At 44.3% G+C, this 22,286-nt stretch overlaps 2 protein-coding genes across 2 annotated transcripts in view; both read right to left on the reverse strand.

Annotated features, from left to right (window-relative positions):
- AFAP1L2 (actin filament associated protein 1 like 2) overlaps window positions 1-308 on the reverse strand; it is a 73,415-nt gene extending 73,107 nt beyond the window's left edge. Inside the window, exon 1 of the mRNA XM_074831333.1 lies at window positions 144-308. The gene's annotated coding sequence lies outside the window, so the exon portion shown is untranslated. The remainder of the gene's footprint in view (window positions 1-143) is intronic.
- Window positions 309-14,348: 14,040 nt separating this feature from the next.
- ABLIM1 (actin binding LIM protein 1) overlaps window positions 14,349-22,286 on the reverse strand; it is a 211,403-nt gene continuing 203,465 nt past the window's right edge. Inside the window, exon 24 of the mRNA XM_074831343.1 lies at window positions 14,349-21,386. Within this exon, the coding sequence (XP_074687444.1) occupies window positions 21,273-21,386 (114 nt within the window). The 3' untranslated portion in view covers window positions 14,349-21,272. The remainder of the gene's footprint in view (window positions 21,387-22,286) is intronic.

Here is a 22,286-nt window from a genome sequence, read left to right on the forward strand (position 1 = left end):
AGGCCGATATTTTGGAGACACTGCAGGAGTTTAATGCTTGAGAACATCCAAAGTTACAAGAGACAAGGTACGCAAGGATTATAGAGGACATTTTCAGAATTAAGGCTAAGCCATCAGCATGGGGAGAGGGGAGCCATACCTACCTACTACAAGGTCTTTCTGGCAAGAGGAGATGCTAGGCGTCTGACCTGGGTGGGCAGCTCCACCATCCCTGTGGAAAGAGATACAACTGCTACCTAGAAATCAACTGCTCTCCTTGGGAGCTGAAAAATAAGGAACCAGAAGTCAGCTCTGCATCATTCACCAGAGCAACATCCACTAGCCCTCTGCATGAGCATCTAGTCCTCCTTCCACTGAAGGACAAGGGTCACACCAAGCTCAGTTCTGACATTAATCCTCATCCCACTTCTTTGACCCTCAAGGGACTCCCAGGCTTTGGGGTCTGGGCAAAACAGCGCTTGGGCCTGGCTCAGGGTTTGAAGTGTAGACAGGAAGATGGTGGTGTGGCCTGCAATGGAAACGAACATTTTCTTGCAGAGAGCAGCCGGACAGATAGGTGGGTTCCCCAAACCACACAGCCCTGTGCACATTAACTCTGCTCTGCAAGCCAAGCTCTTGGCCTTCAACCCACATCTAAAGAGCCTGGAGTACTCACAAATGGTAATTTCCACATGCCCATCTGAGTAAAGTCGTAGAGGGAGCATCATTGTTTCTGTGTGAGAGCAGGGTCATGGTGTCAGTAATGAGAGGGCAGCTGGACAAAGCCAATGAGAGGCTCACAGAATCTGTATTTCCCAATTTTGGGGCCTGTCAACCCATAGACCATTGACATCTGTGGTTCAAGGCAGCCTTGGGACATCTTAGTGCTGTGTATGTAGAAAAAAAAGCAAGTCTTCATCATATGACCCTGCTTACATTTTCCGAAAATAGCCATAAGCAGGCTCTTTCGGCTCACAAGGGAAGCGAGCAGCTGGGCTGGAAGGGCACTGTCCTGCCACTCACCGTGTCCATGTGTCCCTCCTGCCCACTCCCCCCCCCAGGCTGTGGTTGAGGGGGTGACACCTCACAGAAGATCCGTGTGCCTTGTGGAACCGGAAAGTGACTCTTGACGCATGGAAACTTTCCATCTGAGAACAGGTTTAGATAAAGGGTTATTGCTGCTCAAGGAAGCTGAAGCTGGAGCACATCTCGTCTCTTGCCAGGACATAACTACCGCACAAGAAGAGAGGCAAGCCAAACGCCTGAACCGTCAGATCCAGCAAGCAGATAGCAGTCTTCAACGACTGGAGAAAAAACAGGTTAAATAAATATATCTGTCATGTAGGGATACTTCTCTTAGAGCTCTTTCCAGCTACTTCTTGGCTCTAGCTTTCAAAATCTATCAGGGTAGCCCTGATCTTGCAAACTTTTGAAGTTTGCCTGTTATCTCGAAGCAGGTGAGTAGTCATTCTGAACTCAGCAAGACTAATTAAGGATAATACCAGTTAAACAAACTAATTAAAGATGATTTGAAAGATCAAGACGTCAGATACCTGTGATTCCTGTCTTTAGGCCCCAGAGACTTTACATACCCTGCTTGTACCCTCCTTCCCCTCCCCAGCAGTGACAAGAATGCTCTGGAATCCCAGGACTGCTGGTTAGGCTCATGGCAATTGCTGGGCAAGTGACAATGGGAGGAATACTAATGCCAGAGGAATACAAGTTCTTCCTGTTTGTCCCCTTCCTCTTGCAGTAGGAAGTAGCTAAAATACTTTGGGATACTCTTTTTCAAACAGGCTGTTGTGTTCTGGGGTTTAATAAAACTGGGAAATACTCAGAACCTGCTTAGTGCAAGGAATTAATATTCCCAATGTTGGTGCTGAAGGCTAGATGTTTGCCACCATGTTTAGCTAGAAGCAGCTGGTAGAGCTTCTTGAAGCCAATAAAATAACAGCCATCTACCTGTGTACCCATGTATTCCTTGTTTTTTTCCCACTTATTAATGATGACTCAGGTGTGAGAAGCCTTGAGGGCCAAGATCATCCTGTTCAAGACTTCTCTTTTTTTATGTGGCTGTGGCTGACATCCTATCCTTCAGTACAGAGGATCATACTATAGATTACATGTTTTAATGTTTTTTTGCCTGCATATTCACGTTATATTAATTGACAGTCTGACTGCTAGTGAGATTATCACCTTTGGCTAAAGTTCTCAGGTACTATGCTGTGGCTTTCAGCCAGTGTGATTCTGCTTCTCTGGCCTTATATCCTGTCATTTTAGCATTCCTGCTTCCTGTGAAACAGAGAAGGAATCAAGTAAAAATCTAGAAGCCTAAACAAACTCTATAAACCATTATAATGATTTGCTAAATACTTTGTGCAGAAGCATGATTCTGATCCACTCTTTCATCCACTGGTGAGGATAAATGTTTTTCTTTTTTTCCCAAATATTGACACTAAGCAGGTGTACATTGCTTCATTAATATTATTGCTGTTAGACTTACATTTTGCATTAGCAAAATCTTTAATATTTGTCTAAATCTTTGCTATGACTTTCTTCTCTTTGGTTGCATTTGACTTGCTCTTCCCCTGGTTTAAGCATGACTCAAAGACTGGTGAAAGTTACTGACCTCTATATTGTTAAAGCTGGAGGGAATCCTACCATGAGAGCTTGTGTGCAGGTGACCTCCACCGACTTCAGGGAAGTTATGCTTGATGGAGCCTGTCAGGAGGAATCACACATGACTTGGACTCTGCAGAGCTGCTCCCCAGAGTATTTTCTCCCAGATGTTGTTCATCCCAATTGCAGCAGTCCATAGTGGTCAGGCTTCTGCCCTTCTTCAAGGAAAATATTCCAGCTGGCAGAAAAAAAGGTAGAAATTTCCTCCACACATGAAAGGTATCTGTCGTTTCACAGGAATTTTCTTTCTTGCTTCCCCATGAACTTATCAAGGCTGTGAAAACCTAGTTCAGGAGTCTACTCAGCAAAACCAAGCTCAGTTGGAAGTAAAATTAACTTGATCTTGTTAAGCTCCTGAAAGATAGGGAACCATGTCAAATACTCCGTGTATGCCGGCACCCGGAGGACAGATGGAGAAAGAAGATGGCGTGGTAGACTAGAGCTAACAGTGAGATGTGCTCAGATCAATGGTTGCACACCGGTGTCCTCTTTTCTCCCAAATATCATCTCAAGTACCTATTTAGATAAGGATGTAACAACTCTGTGGACAGTCGTGGTCAAGCAGGCATAAAACTATTTCAGAGCAGTTGAGAGATCTGAGCAGAGGCGGGTTTTGTGACAGATGTGAGCTGAGATTATAGCTGAGATGTGTCCTGTGAAATGCCAAGAAACGAGGAAGCCAGAGACTTCTTCGCTTTGGCATCCCTGGCTGCAATGCTGGGCTGTAATGCTGCCGTAATCTGATGGGGGGGAATTACTTTTGTCCATATGTGGATCCCTCTGAACAGCAATGAAGCCTGCGGACCTAGGGACAGCTGAGCCAGCAAAACAACGTTGCTGTCTCTGAAAGAGAGAAGTCTTTTTCTCCCTCCTCCCCCTGCTTCTGGGCAAATGATCTCTCTCTTCCTAGCATCATTTTCACAGTTATTAGCCCAACTTCCATGCTGAAACATTGGAAAATTTAAATGGCAGATTTTTCTCCCAGCTGAGAAAATCAAGTTGGGTCACAGTAGAGTCAGGGAAGACTGAGGCAGTACCAGGTAAATGGCAAGCACCTGCAGCTGGAGGGAAGGAGGAGACCACCTGAACATGTCCATACAAGCAGGTGGGACCATACAGCTGGGACTAGAAAAGAGGGATCACCAGTCACAAGCTCAACTGTCTTCTTGGAAAGTCCTCCCTGATCCTCCCTCTAGTAAGGAGCACAGAGCAGACACTGGCAGTATGTTCAGTACAGTTATGGAGCTCCCACCAATGTCTTTGACCCCTGATCTGCTGAATCCTGCCTGTCTTCCAGATTTTCTGATCTGGGGAGTGAAGGGAATAGTTGGTGTTGGGAAATTGAACAGAGCCCTCTGCTTATTTGCCAAGGAGGTCTAAATAGCTGGACTCTGCTAACTGTCCTGGTTCATACGATCAAAGATTCTACATCCCATGCCGAAACTCTGAGCCACCCAGGCCCTGGGAACACGGTTTTGTGAGAGGAGCTGTAATAAATGACATCACCACATGGCTTAGTGCAGAAACATGTTAAGGATCCTGGGCTACCCACGCAGGAGCACGAGCAGCAATGAAACATCTTTCCCTAGAAATAACCTTTATGGGTGCTTTATAGCAAACCAGACTAGTTCCTTGGTTCCAGGAAGGTACTGGGAGTCTGCCAGGGCTCAGTCAGTGAAGAAAGGGCCCAAAGAAACAAAGAGGCAGATGGGTCACTGTCTGGGACAGCATGGTTGTTGCAAGCAAAGTTACTCCCTGGAAGAGGAGTGAATAGTCTGTTGGAGAACAGGACACGAATGCTTCATCTCAGAAGAGTTGCAAGTATACTGCCTATGGGTGTCCCTTTTGAGGTCTTCTTGCTTCCCTGTGAAGCGCTTCATGATTCTGGCCATAAAAGAGATGTCCACATTCTCCCCCGGCTTGAACTGGCCTTACACTGGTGTTGCTCCACTGACTTCTGTTCAGCCATTTCTGACTTTCGCCGATGAAAGGCAAGACAATCAGCCCTAACACAAACAAAACCAGAGCTGTTTAGCTGCTCAGCTATACAAAAGCTTCCTCGCTGATACATTCCAGCAATGTTTTGGATTCTCTCAGACATTAACTGTTTCAAAAGAGCGTGGCTGGGAAGAGGGTGGCTAGAGGGAGGGGGGGATTTCCCATTAAGGACAGCAGGACCAGATGTCTTTTTGATGAGCTTCTCTTGGCTTCCCATTCTTTGACATTTCCTTTACAGTTGGTGAGTCCAAACTGCTTCTAGACCAAATTACAGGGAGCTCTAATAGCATGAATTGTTTTCTTTTCCCCAACAGATAGAGTACCTTCTTCTGGCCAAGGTATGAGACATGCTGACCGGACAGTGTGCTCAACAGCTGGAGCATTTGTTCCTCCTGGAGCCATTTCTTCCTTATACTTATTTTCCACTCCAGACCCTTTCTCCCCTCCAGAGACGCTCCTCATTTTTCCTTTGACAGTGTTCAATACCAGTTAAAGAAATAAAAAGCATTCTTTGTTCCTCTGTCCTCCAAACTCCATACGGGGATGGATACTCACACCAGCAGAATTCATTGGTTATCAATGCACTGTATTCCAGCATGTAACACTCACAGGCACCATAGGACATGGCTATCAGCTTCCTAAGAGTTTCTGATACAGATTTCTGATACATAAGTAACCATGGTCCTAGTTTTTGAGGGGATGGGATAAGAAATCATGACTTTCAGCTGAGCAAATATTAGAAACTTCATCCACACTTACAGATTTTAGTAGTAAACCAATATTGAGCAAAATCTCTCCCAAGTTGGTACAAAAAAACTCGTGTGGTGTATCAAGCTGTCAGTGGAGGACTCACATCAACGGAGCTGAACTCTTGGCACCTTTCAGCACCACTCAGACTTACCCAGGTGAGAGGAAAAACTAGTTTTATCAAAATATGGGAAAACATTAATTTTTACATCTTGCTACATTTTCACCGGGATTTTTTTAAGCCTCCCCCATCATCACCACAAACTGCAGTCTGATGTCAACTGTGAGCTCACAGAAGGCTATTTATTCTGGCATTTTCCCAAAAAGGAGGTTTTTTCAGTCCGCAGATTTTTCTTTAGGCCTAAACCACTTGTACTTAGCCAAAGTCAATAAGCAGAGCACACTTCTGAGGTCAGTGCTGCTGAAGTGGGAAAGGGAAAAGAATGAGAACCTGTGGTCCATACAGGAGAGCACCAACAACTGCAGTTTGTTTCAGTGGAGGCTAAGTACTATGGAGGAGTCCAAGTTTCCTTCCCAGCCCCCACATCTGCTATTAACATTAGATGTTAGGGTATGTCAAACTATCTGCCAAAGTAGGAAGTATCTACCAGGTAACAGATCTCACCCATGTCAGTTGAGTCTTTTGCATTTTTTTTTGTTCCTGTGAAAAGAGATTTAATTGAGAGTCAAGAAATCCGCCTCAGTAAATACCAAAAAACGCAGTTTCCCTTTTCCCACGTAGACCACTGGAGCTGAATTTCTCCTGCCTTTCCAACTATCATTAAGTATTCTGTTTAAATAGGCCAGCTTCATGCCATCTATAATGAAGTTATAGTGTATTGCTCTGTTATGAATGATGAAGCTGTTGTGTCCTACGGGGAGAAAAATCGCTGTAATCCAACTTTCCTTTTGAAAAGGCCTAATGTATCCACATGAGATCTTCTGGCAGAGACAACTGAGAGAATATAAATAGAAGCTTAAAAGAAGAAGGAGGGGAAGGGGAAAATAACTCCAACAGGGCTGAGTAGCTGAAATTCACAAGTTTAATAGGAAGATGGATGACTGAAGAGCCTGTTCTGTGACACAATTAGGACTTTATGTAGGCCTTTTTCAATTATTTGTAGCTGACAAAATATCACACAAAGGCTGTTTCACACTGCAGGCCAGGTGCCCAGAAATGGGTTTTTCGGAAGGGGGGAGCAACTGGGAGAGTCGCCCAGGGGCACAGGCCACTAGGGTTGACACCAGCTAAGTTAGGCAACGGTGTGTGTCACCTCATGCACAAGTGGCAGGAGCGAAGAGTGTCCCACAATGCCTGAGACCCCTATACATTCAAGTTGTCATCTGCTCATCCCCAGGGAGCGCAGAGCTGCAGCAACAACAGACAATGTGGGGTGGGATGTGACTATATAAGTGCGTACTTAGACCATACCTCTCTGGTCCTCCCCACAGACAGATACAGTAAGGTGACATGTGGGTTCCTGCTACAGGAAGAGGTTTCTGCTAATGGGTAATTGCCAGTATTGAAGTTGCATCCAGAGATCTTGTCCGGGAACCTGTTCAGTGCAGGTTCTGACCCCTGCTCACTTCTCACTGGCCACCCACCAAATACTATTGCTGCAGTGGCACTTTGTTGTCAGCACAAAGCTACCGCAGTTCAACCACCAAGGAAGGTTGCTTGAAATAACTTGCCTCTGTACAGTGCTCACGCCTTCAGCTGCTTCGATGCTGCAGCTTAAGGTGGTGACACACAGCAGAGGAGCGGTGGTGAGCTGATGAGCAGTAATGGCTTTAGTATCTCCCATGAGACCTGCAGAAGATCTTACCAAACCTTCAGAATTTAAGTGTCTTTAATTTGTTTAAGTTTGCTCCATTCCACAGTGAGCTAATCTGACTAAAGACATTTTAATTCAGGATGAAAATACCCGCAGAGGGGTTGATTAGTAAATTTAGTTTAGTTAATTTTGGGTGAACTTGCCCGGGTGTTCCCCTGAGGAGAAGGCTAAATTGAATCCCAGGATCTGTAGAAGGTTTAATTCTGCTTTTGACGGAACTGTGATGGGGCAGGGACAAGTCTGTGGGAGCAGACACAGGCTGCTAGGAGTCTGCCAGGCAAAGATAGAGCAGGGTAATGGACATGTTCATCCATATGTAACAATCTGATTGAGGAAAGAAAGACAAAGTAAGAGGAGTGTGGAGAAAAGGGAGTCACAGGAATATCCCCCCTTGAGGGAGGTGACTCCAGAGGCAAGAGCAGACTGGGGGCAGCAGCAACAGGCTGGGATCATTTGGGCATCATTAGCCCTTATTAGGGCAAGAGTGTCTCTAGGGAGATGTTTTCCTGAAGGCTCATTCTTGACTCCAGGCTTCAATGAATGGTTTACAAGTTCTTTCAAAGACCCAGGTGGCTCAGTAGTGTGGTCACCGTGGGAAAGGGGCGTTGGGCAGAGCCCTCCCTGTGCCCACAGTCACGGTGGCTCAGGGCATTCATCCATTATGGCCTCCATAGGGCCTCCCTGGCCCTCAGCAGGAGCGGGGAGGGCCAGGGCTGCCTGGCAGGACAGCAGCAGCTGTGACTTCAGCTTATGTGTCTGTGGACTTGCACTGCTAGAGGTGTTTTCAAATTATTTAAAAACACATTGTTACTGAATGGTAATGCCTTCCCTCACCCCTTCCCCTATGTCAGCACTAGTGACAGGTTGGCCGCACATCAAGGCTAGCGGGCTTGCTGATATGACTAAAAGCTCCTCATTTTTAACTCTCAGGGTCAGTTTTTCATCTAGGTTTCCCTCCTATCGGATGGGTGATCTGCTTGCCCCAGAGGTAACTCCATTGTTGCTTGAACCGGCAGAACATAGGAAAATTCTCCAGAGGGTCCTCTGCTGTGATGACTCCCAAGGGAAAAACAGCACAAACGTACTTTTCAGGAAGCTGAACAATTAGTTACGGAAAACCCAAACTTTGAGTGCCAAGAGTTCGGAGCAATGTTGGAGCATTGCAGCAGTGTGTTCAGGGTTGCCTGAGCACCACGGCAGACCATTCAGTTGACTCAATATTTATTGGCCTCAGCAGAAGTTTATTTTCAACTACCTACTATTGTTTCACAAACCTGGCCAGTAAGAGGATTAAACCTTTAATTTTTTTCTGGAAGGGGGGCAGGTAGAGGGAACAGCAAAAGCCAAAACATAAAAATAAACCACACACTTTTAAATGATTAAAAATATCAAATATTATCTTTCCTCCTCCCACAATATCTGTGCTCTTAAATGCATCATTGCAAGGGGAATTATTCATGTAGTCACATCAATAAATCTTATTTAAGTCCTTTATATTGCAGTCCTCATTCATCTAGCTGGGACTCCTCTGTAAACGATAATTAGGGTAAAAGCTAACTGAGATACCACAGAGTTTGCTCCTGGCAGTTATTTAACATCCAGCATAGTACCAAGGCTGTAAAGTAGGCATTTCTCAGCAGCAGTTCATTCATTGTAAAACCTGTTTCGATTATTAGCTTGTCTCCTATTTCACAGCAAACACTTAGATTCACATAAAGACCTCAAAGCATTTGTCAATGAATTCCTTGAATGGACTCAGCTGCATTTTGTTTTCTCTGCAGTATCTAGCTTAAATCCAGAAGAGTCAGCCAAGGGAGAGTACTGTTTCCCTCTGGCAGCCTTACTGGGCTAGTCCTGAAGAGAGGGTTGGTTCTACCATTGACTCCTCTCCGGTACCTGGTGCTATGGGGGCTGGGATACCCCAAATAATGGGAAATAGATAATGAATCTACTCCCAGGTGTGGAAACCCCCACCAGCAGAGTCAGCTTCCAAGTCAGTCTGCTCCTGCCAGACCCGACTTGCCTTTTGATGTTTCTTCACTGGGCTGCCCAGGGATGCACTATTAATTTACATCCAGCCCCTTACTCTTGCCAGCTATGAAGACTGGGAATTTCACTAAGAAGGGCTCTACTCCATCTTCTCCAGACTTATGTCCAAGCAGCATTGCTGCAGTTTTAGCAAAGACATTATAATACCCGCCAAGACAAGCATGCCTAGGAGAGGCTTGAGCCCACCTTCTGCCCTGAACACTAACCTAGTACAGACTGCATGGGTCTCAGACCTCAACCCATTCTCGCTCCACCCTAACAACCTTCTTCAGGATGTCACTCCCCCAGTCTGACAGATGGAGACTCTCTAGCTTAGCAAAGCCACTTGCAGAGACAATAAAGCAAGGACAATGTGAAATCTTCAGAGCTCTTTAACAGTTAACTATGCAATGTGAGACTTCGCCCTCTGGCCCGCAGACCAGGCCTGCATTGTCCCCTCTTGACCAGAGTCTATCAAGGCAAGTGGCAGAAGTAGGCAAAAGCTTCCGGCCACACTTGCTGATGCATTGTTCAATCAAAAGCCTTAGCAGGGCTTAACCTGCCTGGCAGACCAGATTGATCCATGGGACACATGTTGGCTATTTCTGGCAAAACAGACCACAAAGGGTATGAGGGAAACCTGAAGCCTAGGGAATTTCAGTGACTTGCCCAAGTTCAGAAAGCTGAAAGCATTGAACTTACATCTCCTGAATTGCTGTCCAGCCACAAGACAATGAGGAATACCTAAAGGGGGAAAAAAGACATTGGTATTTCATCCTCTTGCACTTGAGCACGGTCCTGGAGTGAGTAGAACACTCGGGACACAAGATAACATGCCAGTACAGTGGCTCTCCAAGCAGGGCCAGTCTGCACCTGGCTTGCCCTCCCAGCAGAACCATCTCCTCCAGAGGAAGCAAGTTGAAGGTGGGTTTTAGTCCACACCCTTGCTTCACTCTTTCATTCTGGGGTGACAGCTGAAACACTCTTGACTTTGCAAAAACATCTCACTCCAGCAGTGTGAACCTCAGAGGTCGTGAAGACAATTATACCCTTCTTAACTGACTACTTAGTAACAGAAGGTGCGATGGTACTGATGGAATTGAACGAACTAAGGGAGGGCCACCACCTGCCCTCTCTGCCATGGACTTGACACTGATTTCATGACACAAAGTGTGAAATATCCCTACCACTTTAATGTGTTCTGCTCCGATCTTTCTTCAGATCCCGTTATCCACTTGTGTCCACCCCATTTTCCATGCCAGCACAACTGCTTTGTGAGGCCACTGCTTAAATCAAAGCAGGGAACTGACTCCATTTAAAAAGGAAAAAAAACCCCAAATCTATGCCACGAAAAAGTAAAAAATGTTTTTTTAAGCAGGATTGGTTCCTGAATGTCACTGAGAGCGACCCCACAAGCAGTCATGCTGACATATCTGATGGCAGGAAAAAGCTGTGGGGGCGTGGGAATACCTTAAGCTCGCTGAACAGCCGCCCAGTGCTTTGTCTTATGAAATCACAGCCCGAGGAGAGACTGTGCTGTGCTGTTTTCCTGCTCCCCCTCTCTTCCTTTCTTCCCGAACCCTTGGGCCCCCATCACTACCGTGATTACATGCAGTCCGGGATGTACATTTTAATGTGCCATGTGTATATAAAAGAGAGCTGGAAACAGTGGCTGTCTGAGACCCACCTGACCTTTGGACATACAGCAAACTTCCTGTTCCAGTGCTGCCGACTCTTTAATCTCCCAGTTCTTAAAAAATAAAAGTGAGCCCATGTGAAAAAATGCTTTGTAATGGGAACTCCTGGAACAACTTTCCTTTCTTGCCCTCTGACTGAGCCATAGAAAACAGTAAATATCTCTCCCAAGAGTCCTTTCTTACAATAGAAAAATGGCAGGCAAAACTTAAGTTTCATTTCCCAGCCTCAGACTCAGCAGCAGACAGGCACAAAAGCTACAGAAAAGTAAAACAGCAAGAGGAAAAAAACACTCTTGTTCATTCAGAGTTTGGGGAGAGTTTTGGTGGAGAACAAGCTTCTTTTGGTGGGGAGCAAGTCACACTTGGGAACTGGATTTCTTTTTTTGCAGGAGGAAGTGGTCTTGTGCTATATACTTGACAGAAAATTAGCATTGACATTTGACTTGTTTTGATCTTAGCTATTTACAGTGGTATTATCTGTGTATTTTTGACATGCTGTGAAGATTCCCATTGCCAGATGCCTTCAGATGGCTGTAGGATGCAGTGCATTCCACAGTCATTACTCAGGGGTCATAAACCTCACATTATTTGTGGGGAGGAGGGGAGCAGGGAAAAATGGCCTAACAATTAAAAAAAAAAACAACCTGGACTTAGATTTCACTGGGCTTGTATATTTAACTGGAGGAAAATAAAAAAATGCGCTTAGGCTGGCTGGCGCTGTCACACTGTGGGGCTGATGACTGGAATGGATCTTTCTGAATTTGCTCTACACATGCGAGTGCATTCATGGTGATAATATTCCCATCTGCTCTGGGCTGGGGAAGGCTGTAATGGAGCAACTGCTCCCTTACACTGCTGGGGCAGAGATCCCCAGCTGGGGAATTGCTGCTTAGGACCTCCAGAGCCTGGGTTGGCAGGTCATGTCCTGGAGCTGGTACTACATAGTAACTGTTGCTGTAGGGAAGGAGCTGAGTGAGATTCAGGCAGTGGATTTTCAAGAGTAAGTGAGACTGGTTCAAAAGGGAGTCTTTGATTTTTTTGGTTTTCTATGGTTGGGAAACTTTTAAGAAAATTTCCAAGGCCAAATCATAGACCTACTCTTGTGATTTTTTAAGCAGATAGTCTATGCACAGACCTTCCTTACTCCCTAATCACGTGGAGATGCCCGGGAAGGCTAACAGGAGATGCTCAGGGAGCACCTAACATGGAAGTGCTCGGGGGCTGGCAGGTGGGCAATGGGATCCTGCCCCACAGGGCAGTGAGGAAACATCTCCCCGATGTCTGGTTGTCCAGGGGAAGGGGAAATAAGCAGCACAAAACTGTTTTGAAGAAAGGTCTCTCTTAGACTCAATGTTTGCCTTTCAGATGAACAGGCAGACATTTAAAAACGTCCCTGTGTCTCCCTAACTCTTCTCTGGCTCAGGTTTGCCCAGCACTCCCCACCAGTAACCTGCACAGCACCATGTGCTGTCAGTCAAGGTTTACTCACAAAAGGCTACCGTTTCCTAAAAAAACCTGAGGTTTCTCAGTGCTGGTCTTAAAAAGAGGATAGAAAATGGGTTATTATGTCCTCATTCATACCTGGTCTGACAGCTCTGAGGGCTGTGAAGCGGCTGGGCAGGAAATGTCTATAAACATGGAGGAAACAGAGAAACAAGGGATACTGGAACAGATGCGCCGATCCACTGAAGTCCATGGGCCTACATGCCTGTTGAAAATTAGCCCATTAAATGTTCAAAGCAAGGGTCATCTCCACCCTGTACGTACAAATCATCCAGTTCAGGATTAGGGATCTTCCAGCTAGGCACTGCAGCTATACAGAGAGAAAAAAAACCCTGTGTTTATATACTCCACTGAAGTGGTGCTTCTGTCCTTCACTGAATCCTATTTTCAGCAGTTACAAGAAATGAATCTGATTTTCTGATTTTGATTTGATTTTGTGCCATCTACAGCAAAAACACAATCTCTGGAGTAAGCCATCCAAAGAAAGGAAGCATCTAACTGACACCAGGTCACTTGGCTGGATCTGCCCAAAGAGGAGTTTCTCTTGTGCAAGGTCCAGCATACATACGACAAAACCTAGGCATGGCCTGGGAAGTGAATGGGGCAGCTATGAACTCTGCTAAAGGCTAACTTCATGGTGGTGTTGAATTCCCCATCTCTTGCTCTCCAGGCAGAAACCTGAGCCCCCATCTCACCTGAGACTCAGTCCTTAGATATACTCAGCATAGTACATCGAAGTAAAACCCTGGGGGAACCTCTACCTTTGTTGTGAGAGAAAACCTGTGTAGAGTATCAAGGCAGGGCAGTGGTAAGTCTCAGAGGGCTGAGGAGTGGAAGAGAAGATGGGGAACATGTTATCTGCAGGGCACAGATCTTGATGCTGCAGGGGCTTTCTATAGGCTGGAGGACGCTGCACAGGATGTGTGCTGCATTGCTCCAGCGCCCAAACAGAGGGCTGCAGCTCAGATGATCCACGGTCTGAAGCAAGATTCTTTCCCACCCCCTTTGAGGTTTTTTTTTAGGATTGATCCCCAGCAGCTTCACTTCAAACAGCACCACCACCACGCTCTGCCTCCCCTTTAACAAACAAGCCCAGAGGCCAATCCCAGTGAGGCTCCAGCTCTGGTTGCTCCAAGTCCCGTAACTGCAGGAGGCTCACATCGCTTCAGTGATGATGTTTGGCAGGTTATCTGAGTGGCTTCTTTTCCAGGGGATATCTACATGCAGTAACGAATGAAGTCCCTTGACATGTCTTTCTTCTGAGGCAATGACAGGAATTGCTACAGATTCCTCTGAGGTGCAGTGTGCTTAATTCTGTTGCTACTGTGATCTGCTGGAGACGCGGGCGCTCAGCACATTCATAGGTGTTTTATAGCACTATTTCCTTGAATGACATCGTCCCTCACCTTCTACACCCAGACTAAGGCTGGGCAGGTTTAAACTCCAGGTAATTAAGCAAACACCTAATTTTAAATACTAAGACATCTTTTCAAGTTGGGGACTAAAATTTTAGCTGAACTTGCAAGGATGAAAAATGGAAACCATTTAGCCTGTGAAGCTGATATAACAGCATGACCTAGTTGACCTCACTGATTTCTCAGCTCCTTTTAAACCACAAACTGACCACACGAAATTAACACTCCTATATGGTTTGTATGAATATCTATATCTAGTGACTTAGGTACAGGAAGCTTGTGTCTATTTTCAAACCTTTTGCCATTATTTCACTGAAGCTGTGTAACCGCTTATCTGTCTTGCTCTGGTCATTCGTATCTCACCTCTCTCTTTCTTGAGAGCACATCCTGTTTTGTAGGAGGACTTTGATATAACTGCAAAGATGAAAAAAAAAAAGCAAATAAATGAGGCAACATGAATCCAGCAATTAAGAATAAAGCTCCAAACTTTATTCATTGACTTGAGTACAACAGTGATGCAGATTACAGTGGCACGGGAGTGCAATATGTGCTGTTTGCAGTATGACAGTGGAAACACTAATTGTACAGAACAGCAACCCAGCTCAACTTTTCTTTATGCATACAAGCAGACTTACTCTACAGACAAGACATTGATTCACTCTTACAGAGACTCAGAAAGAGAGCTGTCTCACAGACAAATGGAAAACACAGGGACACCTCCCCAAAACGCTGGTTTGTAACATGTGGAGGGAGGAGAAAAGAAAAAAAAAAATCCTATTGCCAAAATCTACTGATTTAAAGGAAAATACACCTTTGAAAAATTAGTTTCGGTTTCCAAAGCTTAAAAAAAAAGCCCCCAGCTGTAAGGCCCCCTTACAGGAAGAGTTGTCAGCAGTGACCAAGCCACACTGCTTGGACAGGACTGATCGGTAATGACATACAGAGCTCGTTGCTGTGGGCATACACATCAGTCAGAGACTTTCCTGGGCTAGCCAGCTGAGAAAGAGCCTGCTCCAAAGTGTGTGGATGACATTGAGAGGCTCCACTGATTTCAGTGGTTCTGCATCTGGAGGGAAGTGCTTTCTGAAGGGTGTTCAGTGACAAAAGCCCAGGCAAGTGTCCAGTGGGACCTGTCAAAGCGCCTAAGGGAGCTAGAGACTCAGCCTGGTAAGGCACCGCTGGAATTCCCATAGCTGCTTCTGCTGCTTGAAATTCTCCGTTTCCTAATGCCTAGGAGCAAGGTCCTGTAGGTCTCAGCTTTGCAAGTCCTGGGAGCAACATTTGTATTAACTGTGGTGCTCCTGACAAAACAGGTCATGTTTGCCTTCAGTCATCTCTTTTTACCTCAGAAGAAAGACCGCAATGCATGTGGAAGTATTACCTCTTCACATGGACAAGCATTTTTAAGGAAATCATTAGCAGAAATCTATTTCCCTGTTAGAAGCCCTTTGGGCAACAAATAATTTATTTTGCATACAGGCAAACAACATTAATGGCCAATTACATTCCCACTTCCTGCACTGATGCTTACATTAAAATTAATAATGTTAATTCTCTCCCTGCCAAATGCAGGCATCACATAGCTTCTGCCAGCAGAGTTGTCTGACTAAAAACTCTGTATCTTTGCATTGTGATAGATTTTTTTTTTGTTCCTTATTTTATTAAGCATAAAAAAGGTGTGTGGGAGAAACCACAAGGCAAAAACTCACCAGCCAGAGCAGTCCTGCAACCCACAGTAACAAGGGTGTTTCTACATTAAAAGAGAAAGGCCCATTGTACTACTATCACAGTGCTCAGTAGCTCTCTCTAGCTCTTCATTACGCAGCAATGGGGTAAAAACATACCACATATTGTCAAGAGCAGCCCTTGCAATGCGTCTGCCCTAAAGACTATCCTGGACTGTAGCAGGTGTGTTGACAGGGCCAAAAAGTTTACAGGGCACAAACTGGATGGTGATGTGGGGCTAACTGAAGGGGGAAGGGGGCTGTGGAGTCAAGCCCTAAGTGCCTTTGTGACATGGAAAGATGAGTAGCATTTCAGGACAGGTTAGTTGATATTCTTGTTTCCTGCACGTGTTTTATTGCATCATTATTGAATGCTATTTTTCACTGCCATAGGTAACTCCCAGGATATGGACATCTTCCTCCACAAATACATTCCAAAGGAAAGCAACGAATCATGGCGTGGGAGAAAGGCCAGTTTCCCTTTAGTCTGCTCAACGAGGCTATGGCCCAAATATGCCAAGAGCTCCTAAGTCAGGATGAGCCAAGAGAAGTCATTCCAAGAGCAGTTTAGGGGATGTTCATATTTTTTACCATCTTGGGGATTATTTTTTCTGTCACTTGTTGAACAGCTTCATCTCACTAACTTCAGTGTAGAAGCTTATGAACTTCAGCTGATCAGCTATGGGCTCCAAATTTGACTTCCCCATTTTGAAATAGGTACCACAGGCTCATGCCTGTATTTTCTTCTAATTCTGCTGAACAGCACCCTGACAAACCTTGGAGAAATCAAGCTTATGCCAGCCCTCCTCCTTCCCAGAACTTAACCCTTCTCCATCCATTGATATTACCTGAAACATGGTTTGCAGAAAGGAATTTCACTTCAAAATATGTCTAATTTCAGTGTAACAAACTTTTACAAAAGAGACTCCTAATGACCTCCCTGGAACAGCGGGACATCTGAACTACATGGCTGAGAAAGGATTTCCAAATTGCAACAGGGAAAGGGCAGCAAGCACTTCAGTGCTAGGCCCACACCTTTAGGTCTACAGGACTTTGTAAGGAGAGGTGACATCTGTCTTAACAGAAGTAAAAGCACTACTGGAGCCACAGGGCTATCCTGTCCCACATACAGGTATTAAGAAACGTACTGTACTCCTAGTCTAACCCTTCACAGCACACTGCAGCTATGTCCACCATGCATCACAAACCATATTTAGTGAAAAGCTACTAACCAAACCAAAAACAAGTATGTTTCTGAGATGCCTCTAAAACCTGCCTTAAATGACACCAGCATGAGATGATAACAAACAACAACAACAAAAAAGAAATTTTGTGAGCAAGCTTCACAAGAACTTACTCTTCCAGTTGTACATAAAGTTTAGTAGGTTTGGGATAGGACACTGGCAGAGTTGAGATGCTACATTCAGCTTCCTGAACTGAGGCCACAATAGATCACATTGCTTCATTGAGAAATAGCAGACAGTTTAGTAAGTTCCAAATCTGCTCTTCAAGTTGGCTTAATTCTGCTGTCTTCAGAGATGATGAACATATGTATTTCAACATATGTATTTCAACTTCTGACTCACAGTAGGCTGGAGCTTACACTAAGTTAAGGCACGGGTATAGAGGGTATGGCCAGCTGTTCCCACTGTAACACAGAACAGTTCTCTACTTGTTCATATGGAAATAATCAAACCAGTATCTGGAAAGGGCATAAAACCCAGTAAGCCAAACCTTGGGGTTCCCCGTTAATATGAACACTACTGCACTTCCCTTCCATCTAAGCACTGCCAGGGATGGGTTGTTCACGTACGCCTGAGGAAGCCTTTTAAATGATATCACTAGGGGTCAACCTGGCACTTCCACGATTTGGGAAGCTGACCCTGCCTTTTGCACACTCAGTACATCACAGGCATCCACAAGCCCCTCAGATATAAGCCCATATGCAAGTGACAACCTTCATAACTTAATGACCGCTATCTATTCAACACAACGCACTATTTGGAAATCCCAGGTTAACTACTCACATAATACCTCAACTCCAAATGGGGAGTGTGCGTGCTACAGGGGGGCCTGTATTTGAAAACCTGCATGCGTACATAATCCCATTTCACACGTGTGGTTATTTTGCTATGTTTTGACAGGTCTCTGCTCTTACATCACTCCCAAAGCAGAAAAGGGGAAAAATCAAACAAAAGCAACCAGTTTTCAGTCCCCTTGGCAATGATGTTCTGTTGACAGCACTAAGTTTGATGGGACTTTATCAGAAGCTCAAACACTTTGCAGGAGACAGAAGAACGTAAGCATGTAACTTAAGGCATGTTCATAGAATCACAGAATGGTGTGGGTTGGAAGGGACCTTTAAATACCATCTAGTCCAACCCCTGGCATGGCTCAGGGGAATATTGAAGAGGGGAATTACAAAGAACTGCCCAAGAAAATGCTACTTGATTGATACTAGGAAAATGATTCATTGCTTACAAAGAAAATTCTCCCTGGGGCTACATTTCTGTTCTTATTAGGTGGGAAGACCAGATGAAAGACCAGAAAATGTTGTGGTGACAATTGCTAACAGCCCACTGCAGAAAACACACACACCCCCTGCGGCTGGCTGCAGCGTGGTTTTTATGCAGAGGCGATCTCTTGGGGTATGTCTGCATGTAGGTGGTTGGGATAGTTAAGGGAAATTAACTATAAGCATGAAATGGAAGCTCAGAAAACCCTTCATGTTCTCAATCAGAAATAAAGCAGTATTAACTCTAGTGCAGAGGGCTGTGAACTGACTGACTATGCTCCACACCAGTGAGATGTGAACCAGCAGTGGCCCAAAAATCCAGTTAGAGATTAATTGTTTCTGCAGCATCTAAGCTGGCTTCTCTTCATTCCTTCCCAAGCTCCAATTGCAGTTTTAAATTCTCAGTTGATGAGGCAGATACAAATGACCCTGTCATCCTTCACAGGCTAGGAGGCTGGGTTCTCTTTTTTTTAATTTTTTTTTTCTTTTTCTTTTTTTTTTTGAGAGGAAAGAACCTTGCTTAGTCATTTCTGAAATGACTGGGTAGCATATGCTGTGAGAAGTTCAGTAGTAATCTAGAGATGGGGACAGCAAAATGCAGACTGGCAGCTCACATCCTTGAGAGAGCAAGTCTTCAGATCAAAAAGGTTTATTGTCAATGTGACTTGGGCTAAAAGACCCATATTGCCTACTGTATTTGAGAGGCAGCAGCACAGTACTCTCTATAGGATGTGGGCTGATGAAATTTGGAGAATTTTAATACTTTAAATGCATTAAAACTCAGATGTTTATCTCAAAGTTAAGCTACACCTTGCAGGTGACAAACACTGAATTTCTGAGACTCCAGCACTCAAAAAGCCCGTGACTGTAAAACACTGCTGTTCTTTCATTGTATAGATTTGGTTTCAGCAGTCACTCAAAAATGCATCTCAAACTGCCAGTGCCCTTATAACATTCCCATCTACTTCTCAGTGTTCCTCTAAAACCCTTTCAGGTGCTTGTTCTGAAAAATGAAGTAGAACATGTTGAACTGATCCTTGCTGCAATCTCAGTAACGTCCAGAGAGTTTACTCACAACTCTGTGTGTCACAGTGTTCACTGAGGACTTCTCTTCAGTGCAGACTGTGACGCCAGATCTGCATGGTAGCACAATCTTCAGCTTGTCCCATTCTCTTAGCTCTAGGGATGAGGAGCAGGTGCCGACCCCTTCTATCTGTCTCGCCTATATTGAATCTTCAACTCAAATTTTATCAAAGAAACCACAGTCATCTGTTGCAACAGAGCTTCCTAAACCAGCAAAGAAGAGGCAGGATTTGGGCTGTCCTGCGCATTTCATGGTGAAATGCCATTTGGTGATACAGAGAACTCAACACAGTGATACTGAATCTCACAACTACACAGGACTGTTTCCCCTTCCTGACTTCCAGATTTTAACACCTATGTCTCATATAACAGAAAATACAAAGGTTCTGATGTCTCCAGTGCCAAAAGTTTCTGCATTAAAAATGAAACCTTGATATTTTGACAGACACAGAACCTAAATGACCCTCTCCTGTATCAGGAGATGGGCTCATTAGTGCAGTATGCATTGGCAGTTAAGCACCAAGGAAGAGAAAAAGCTGACCTTGCAGCCACAATGCATTCGTTCAATTACTTTGGTGCTCGTGTCCTCCTCTGTATAGGACTTGCCCAGAAGCAGTTAAGGTATATACAGGCAGTTTTTTAAGCTGCAGCATATTGGAAGAAGACTGAAAGCAATACGGAGTTCAACACAGCTCAGAAACTGTCTTGCATGATTACTCTGCCTTCAAAAACCAAGTCAGGCACAAAGGGAAATAAGAATAACCAAGGCTGGAGCTTTGATGCTTCAAGAGAGGAAAAAAAATTCTGTGCCCTCTTTTCCAAGCACAAGTGAAAAACTACATTAACTAAAGAGAGTGCTTGGCCCCATGCACTGTGCCATATTGACAACAGCAACTGCAATTTAATCAAAAAGCCTCTATTGGCAGAGCATGGCACCTTGATGGTACCTTTTAATTCATAGACATTCCTCCCTAAGAGGGATGAATTTGCATGTTAGCTTGCAGAGAACCATCTTCCCTGCCGATGTAAAATCCTACAACTCCACTGCAGTCTGATGAGCTGTACTAGTAATTACTAGCAGGGAGTCTGTCCCGAAATCTCTGGATGTGAACCAGGGCACACTTAAAAAAAAGCATTTTCTCACTCTGTCACTCCCACCCCCATCCACCCATCTCCTGGACTAAATTACAAGAAAACTGACTCTTCTCCATCATTCCCATTACTTAAGTGATCTTAAATTATTCAAAGGACTGGTTAAGCTCCAGCCTTAATTCAAGCAGAAAGTGTGGAAGAGGGAAGACTGACAACAGACACAGCAATTCAATTCCTATATCCTAGCAAATATATACAAGTACAAGGAGTCCATTTTCCAGAAATTCAACTTGTATCAAGTGAGCAGAGTGCCCACCTTTGCAGATTGTGTCACACAAAGAAGATGTCATTTCAAAAGAGTGCCAGTTAACAAACAGTTGTGTGAAAGACTTCATGTGACCATGTGAATAAGTTACAAAGGGCTTCTCCTTCACTACAGAGCATCTATCTATCTTCCTCTCCATATATATACACATATATACACATACATACACGCACACACATAGATAGATGGATATAAATACATGTGCGCACACACGCAAACACGCATACATATATATATATTTTTATATATATATATATATATTCTTTTCCAGTTCTTGGAGTGGTTACAACTACTTTAGTCTACAAGGCATCCTAAGGGCACTTCCTGGCTCTAGCAATAAAGTCCATCATATTGTGGAGAGAAGTAAAGGGAATATCATTGAGGGAGAAGAACAGAACAGTTTCCTATCTTGTATAATATCATGTAACAGGTTGACACCTCTGAAAACTATCGCTGCTGTTTCGTTTCTGAGCTCAGATATTTTCTCCCTATGTTCCAGGAGGGCAAATGTTCATCTTGTTCAATTGCTGTGTACAGAGGTGCCACTATGTGATTTTCCCTTTTTGGTGGATAAGTTGTTGCTTCCAAATAGTTAGGACTGTATGATACAATATCCTATGCATCATTTTTTGTTGGTTTGTTTAAAGGGAGATTAAAAGAGTTTTGCTTTTTTCTTCATGTCGTTGCGTCTCCAGAGAGGTAACTTGTCAAACTCCTGTATCGTCATGCCAAATATTTCTTGAAAAACTTCAGGTGCTAAGTGACGCTTTACAAAAAAAAAAAAAAAAAGAGAGAAAGGGGAAAAAAAGGAGAAAAGGCAATGGTCAGTCAAAGCCAAAGAGACGCAACAGCAGACAGGAGTGCCTTACGGATTTCATGTCACTGTGTAAGAGCCATTGCAGGAAATAATAATGCTTTTGCAATACACATATCCAAGTCCTCATGAATTCAGGTCCTCATCGAATCATTACCATTTTGCAATTTGTTAAGTTGGAGAAGTTTACAAAGGAAATCAAGAGAACTATTTCAGCTGCTGAATTAGCAAGAGACAGAAAAATTATTTGTCTGAAGTCACCCAACAAGCAGCGATAGATCAGAGAACAAAACCAGCTCCTGCATGCCCTGGGCCCAGGCTTTAGAAGCTGAAAGTGGGTTTCAGGAGAGCTTTGCAGAAGGGCTGCAGGTTGACACACTACGTTCGAAGTTCTGAGAAGGAAAATGTCTGGCCAGACTCACTGTCCAGCACATTTCTCTACTGCCAATGAAACATTTTTTGGTGGTATCTTGTGCCCAAGTTACTTCTGGTTCAGCCACTTTAGGGTGCACTGGATGGGGAAAAGTGTCTCCCTGTGGCACTAATGTAACACAGCGTTGAATTCTGTTTAGTGATCACATATCTACTAGTCTAAAAATGTGCATAAATGGTTACTTAACCAAATTTTTGTCACCTCTTCCATTCATCTCAGAAGATTAACTGACTACAAACAGCTTAAACATCCCCGGCCTTCCACTGGGCTGCTTGTCTTTCTAATCCACAAAGTTGTAAACAACTTTTATTTGTTGGCAGAGATTTAAATCCTCATATTTTTGGGTATCAGCCAGTCTAACTAACTCACAGGACTCATGGGTGAGTTAAATAAAGTTAGACTTTTGATCCTCAACAATG

This window comes from Strix aluco, chromosome 7 (genome assembly GCF_031877795.1).
Source record: "Strix aluco isolate bStrAlu1 chromosome 7, bStrAlu1.hap1, whole genome shotgun sequence".
NCBI lineage: Eukaryota > Metazoa > Chordata > Aves > Strigiformes > Strigidae > Strix > Strix aluco.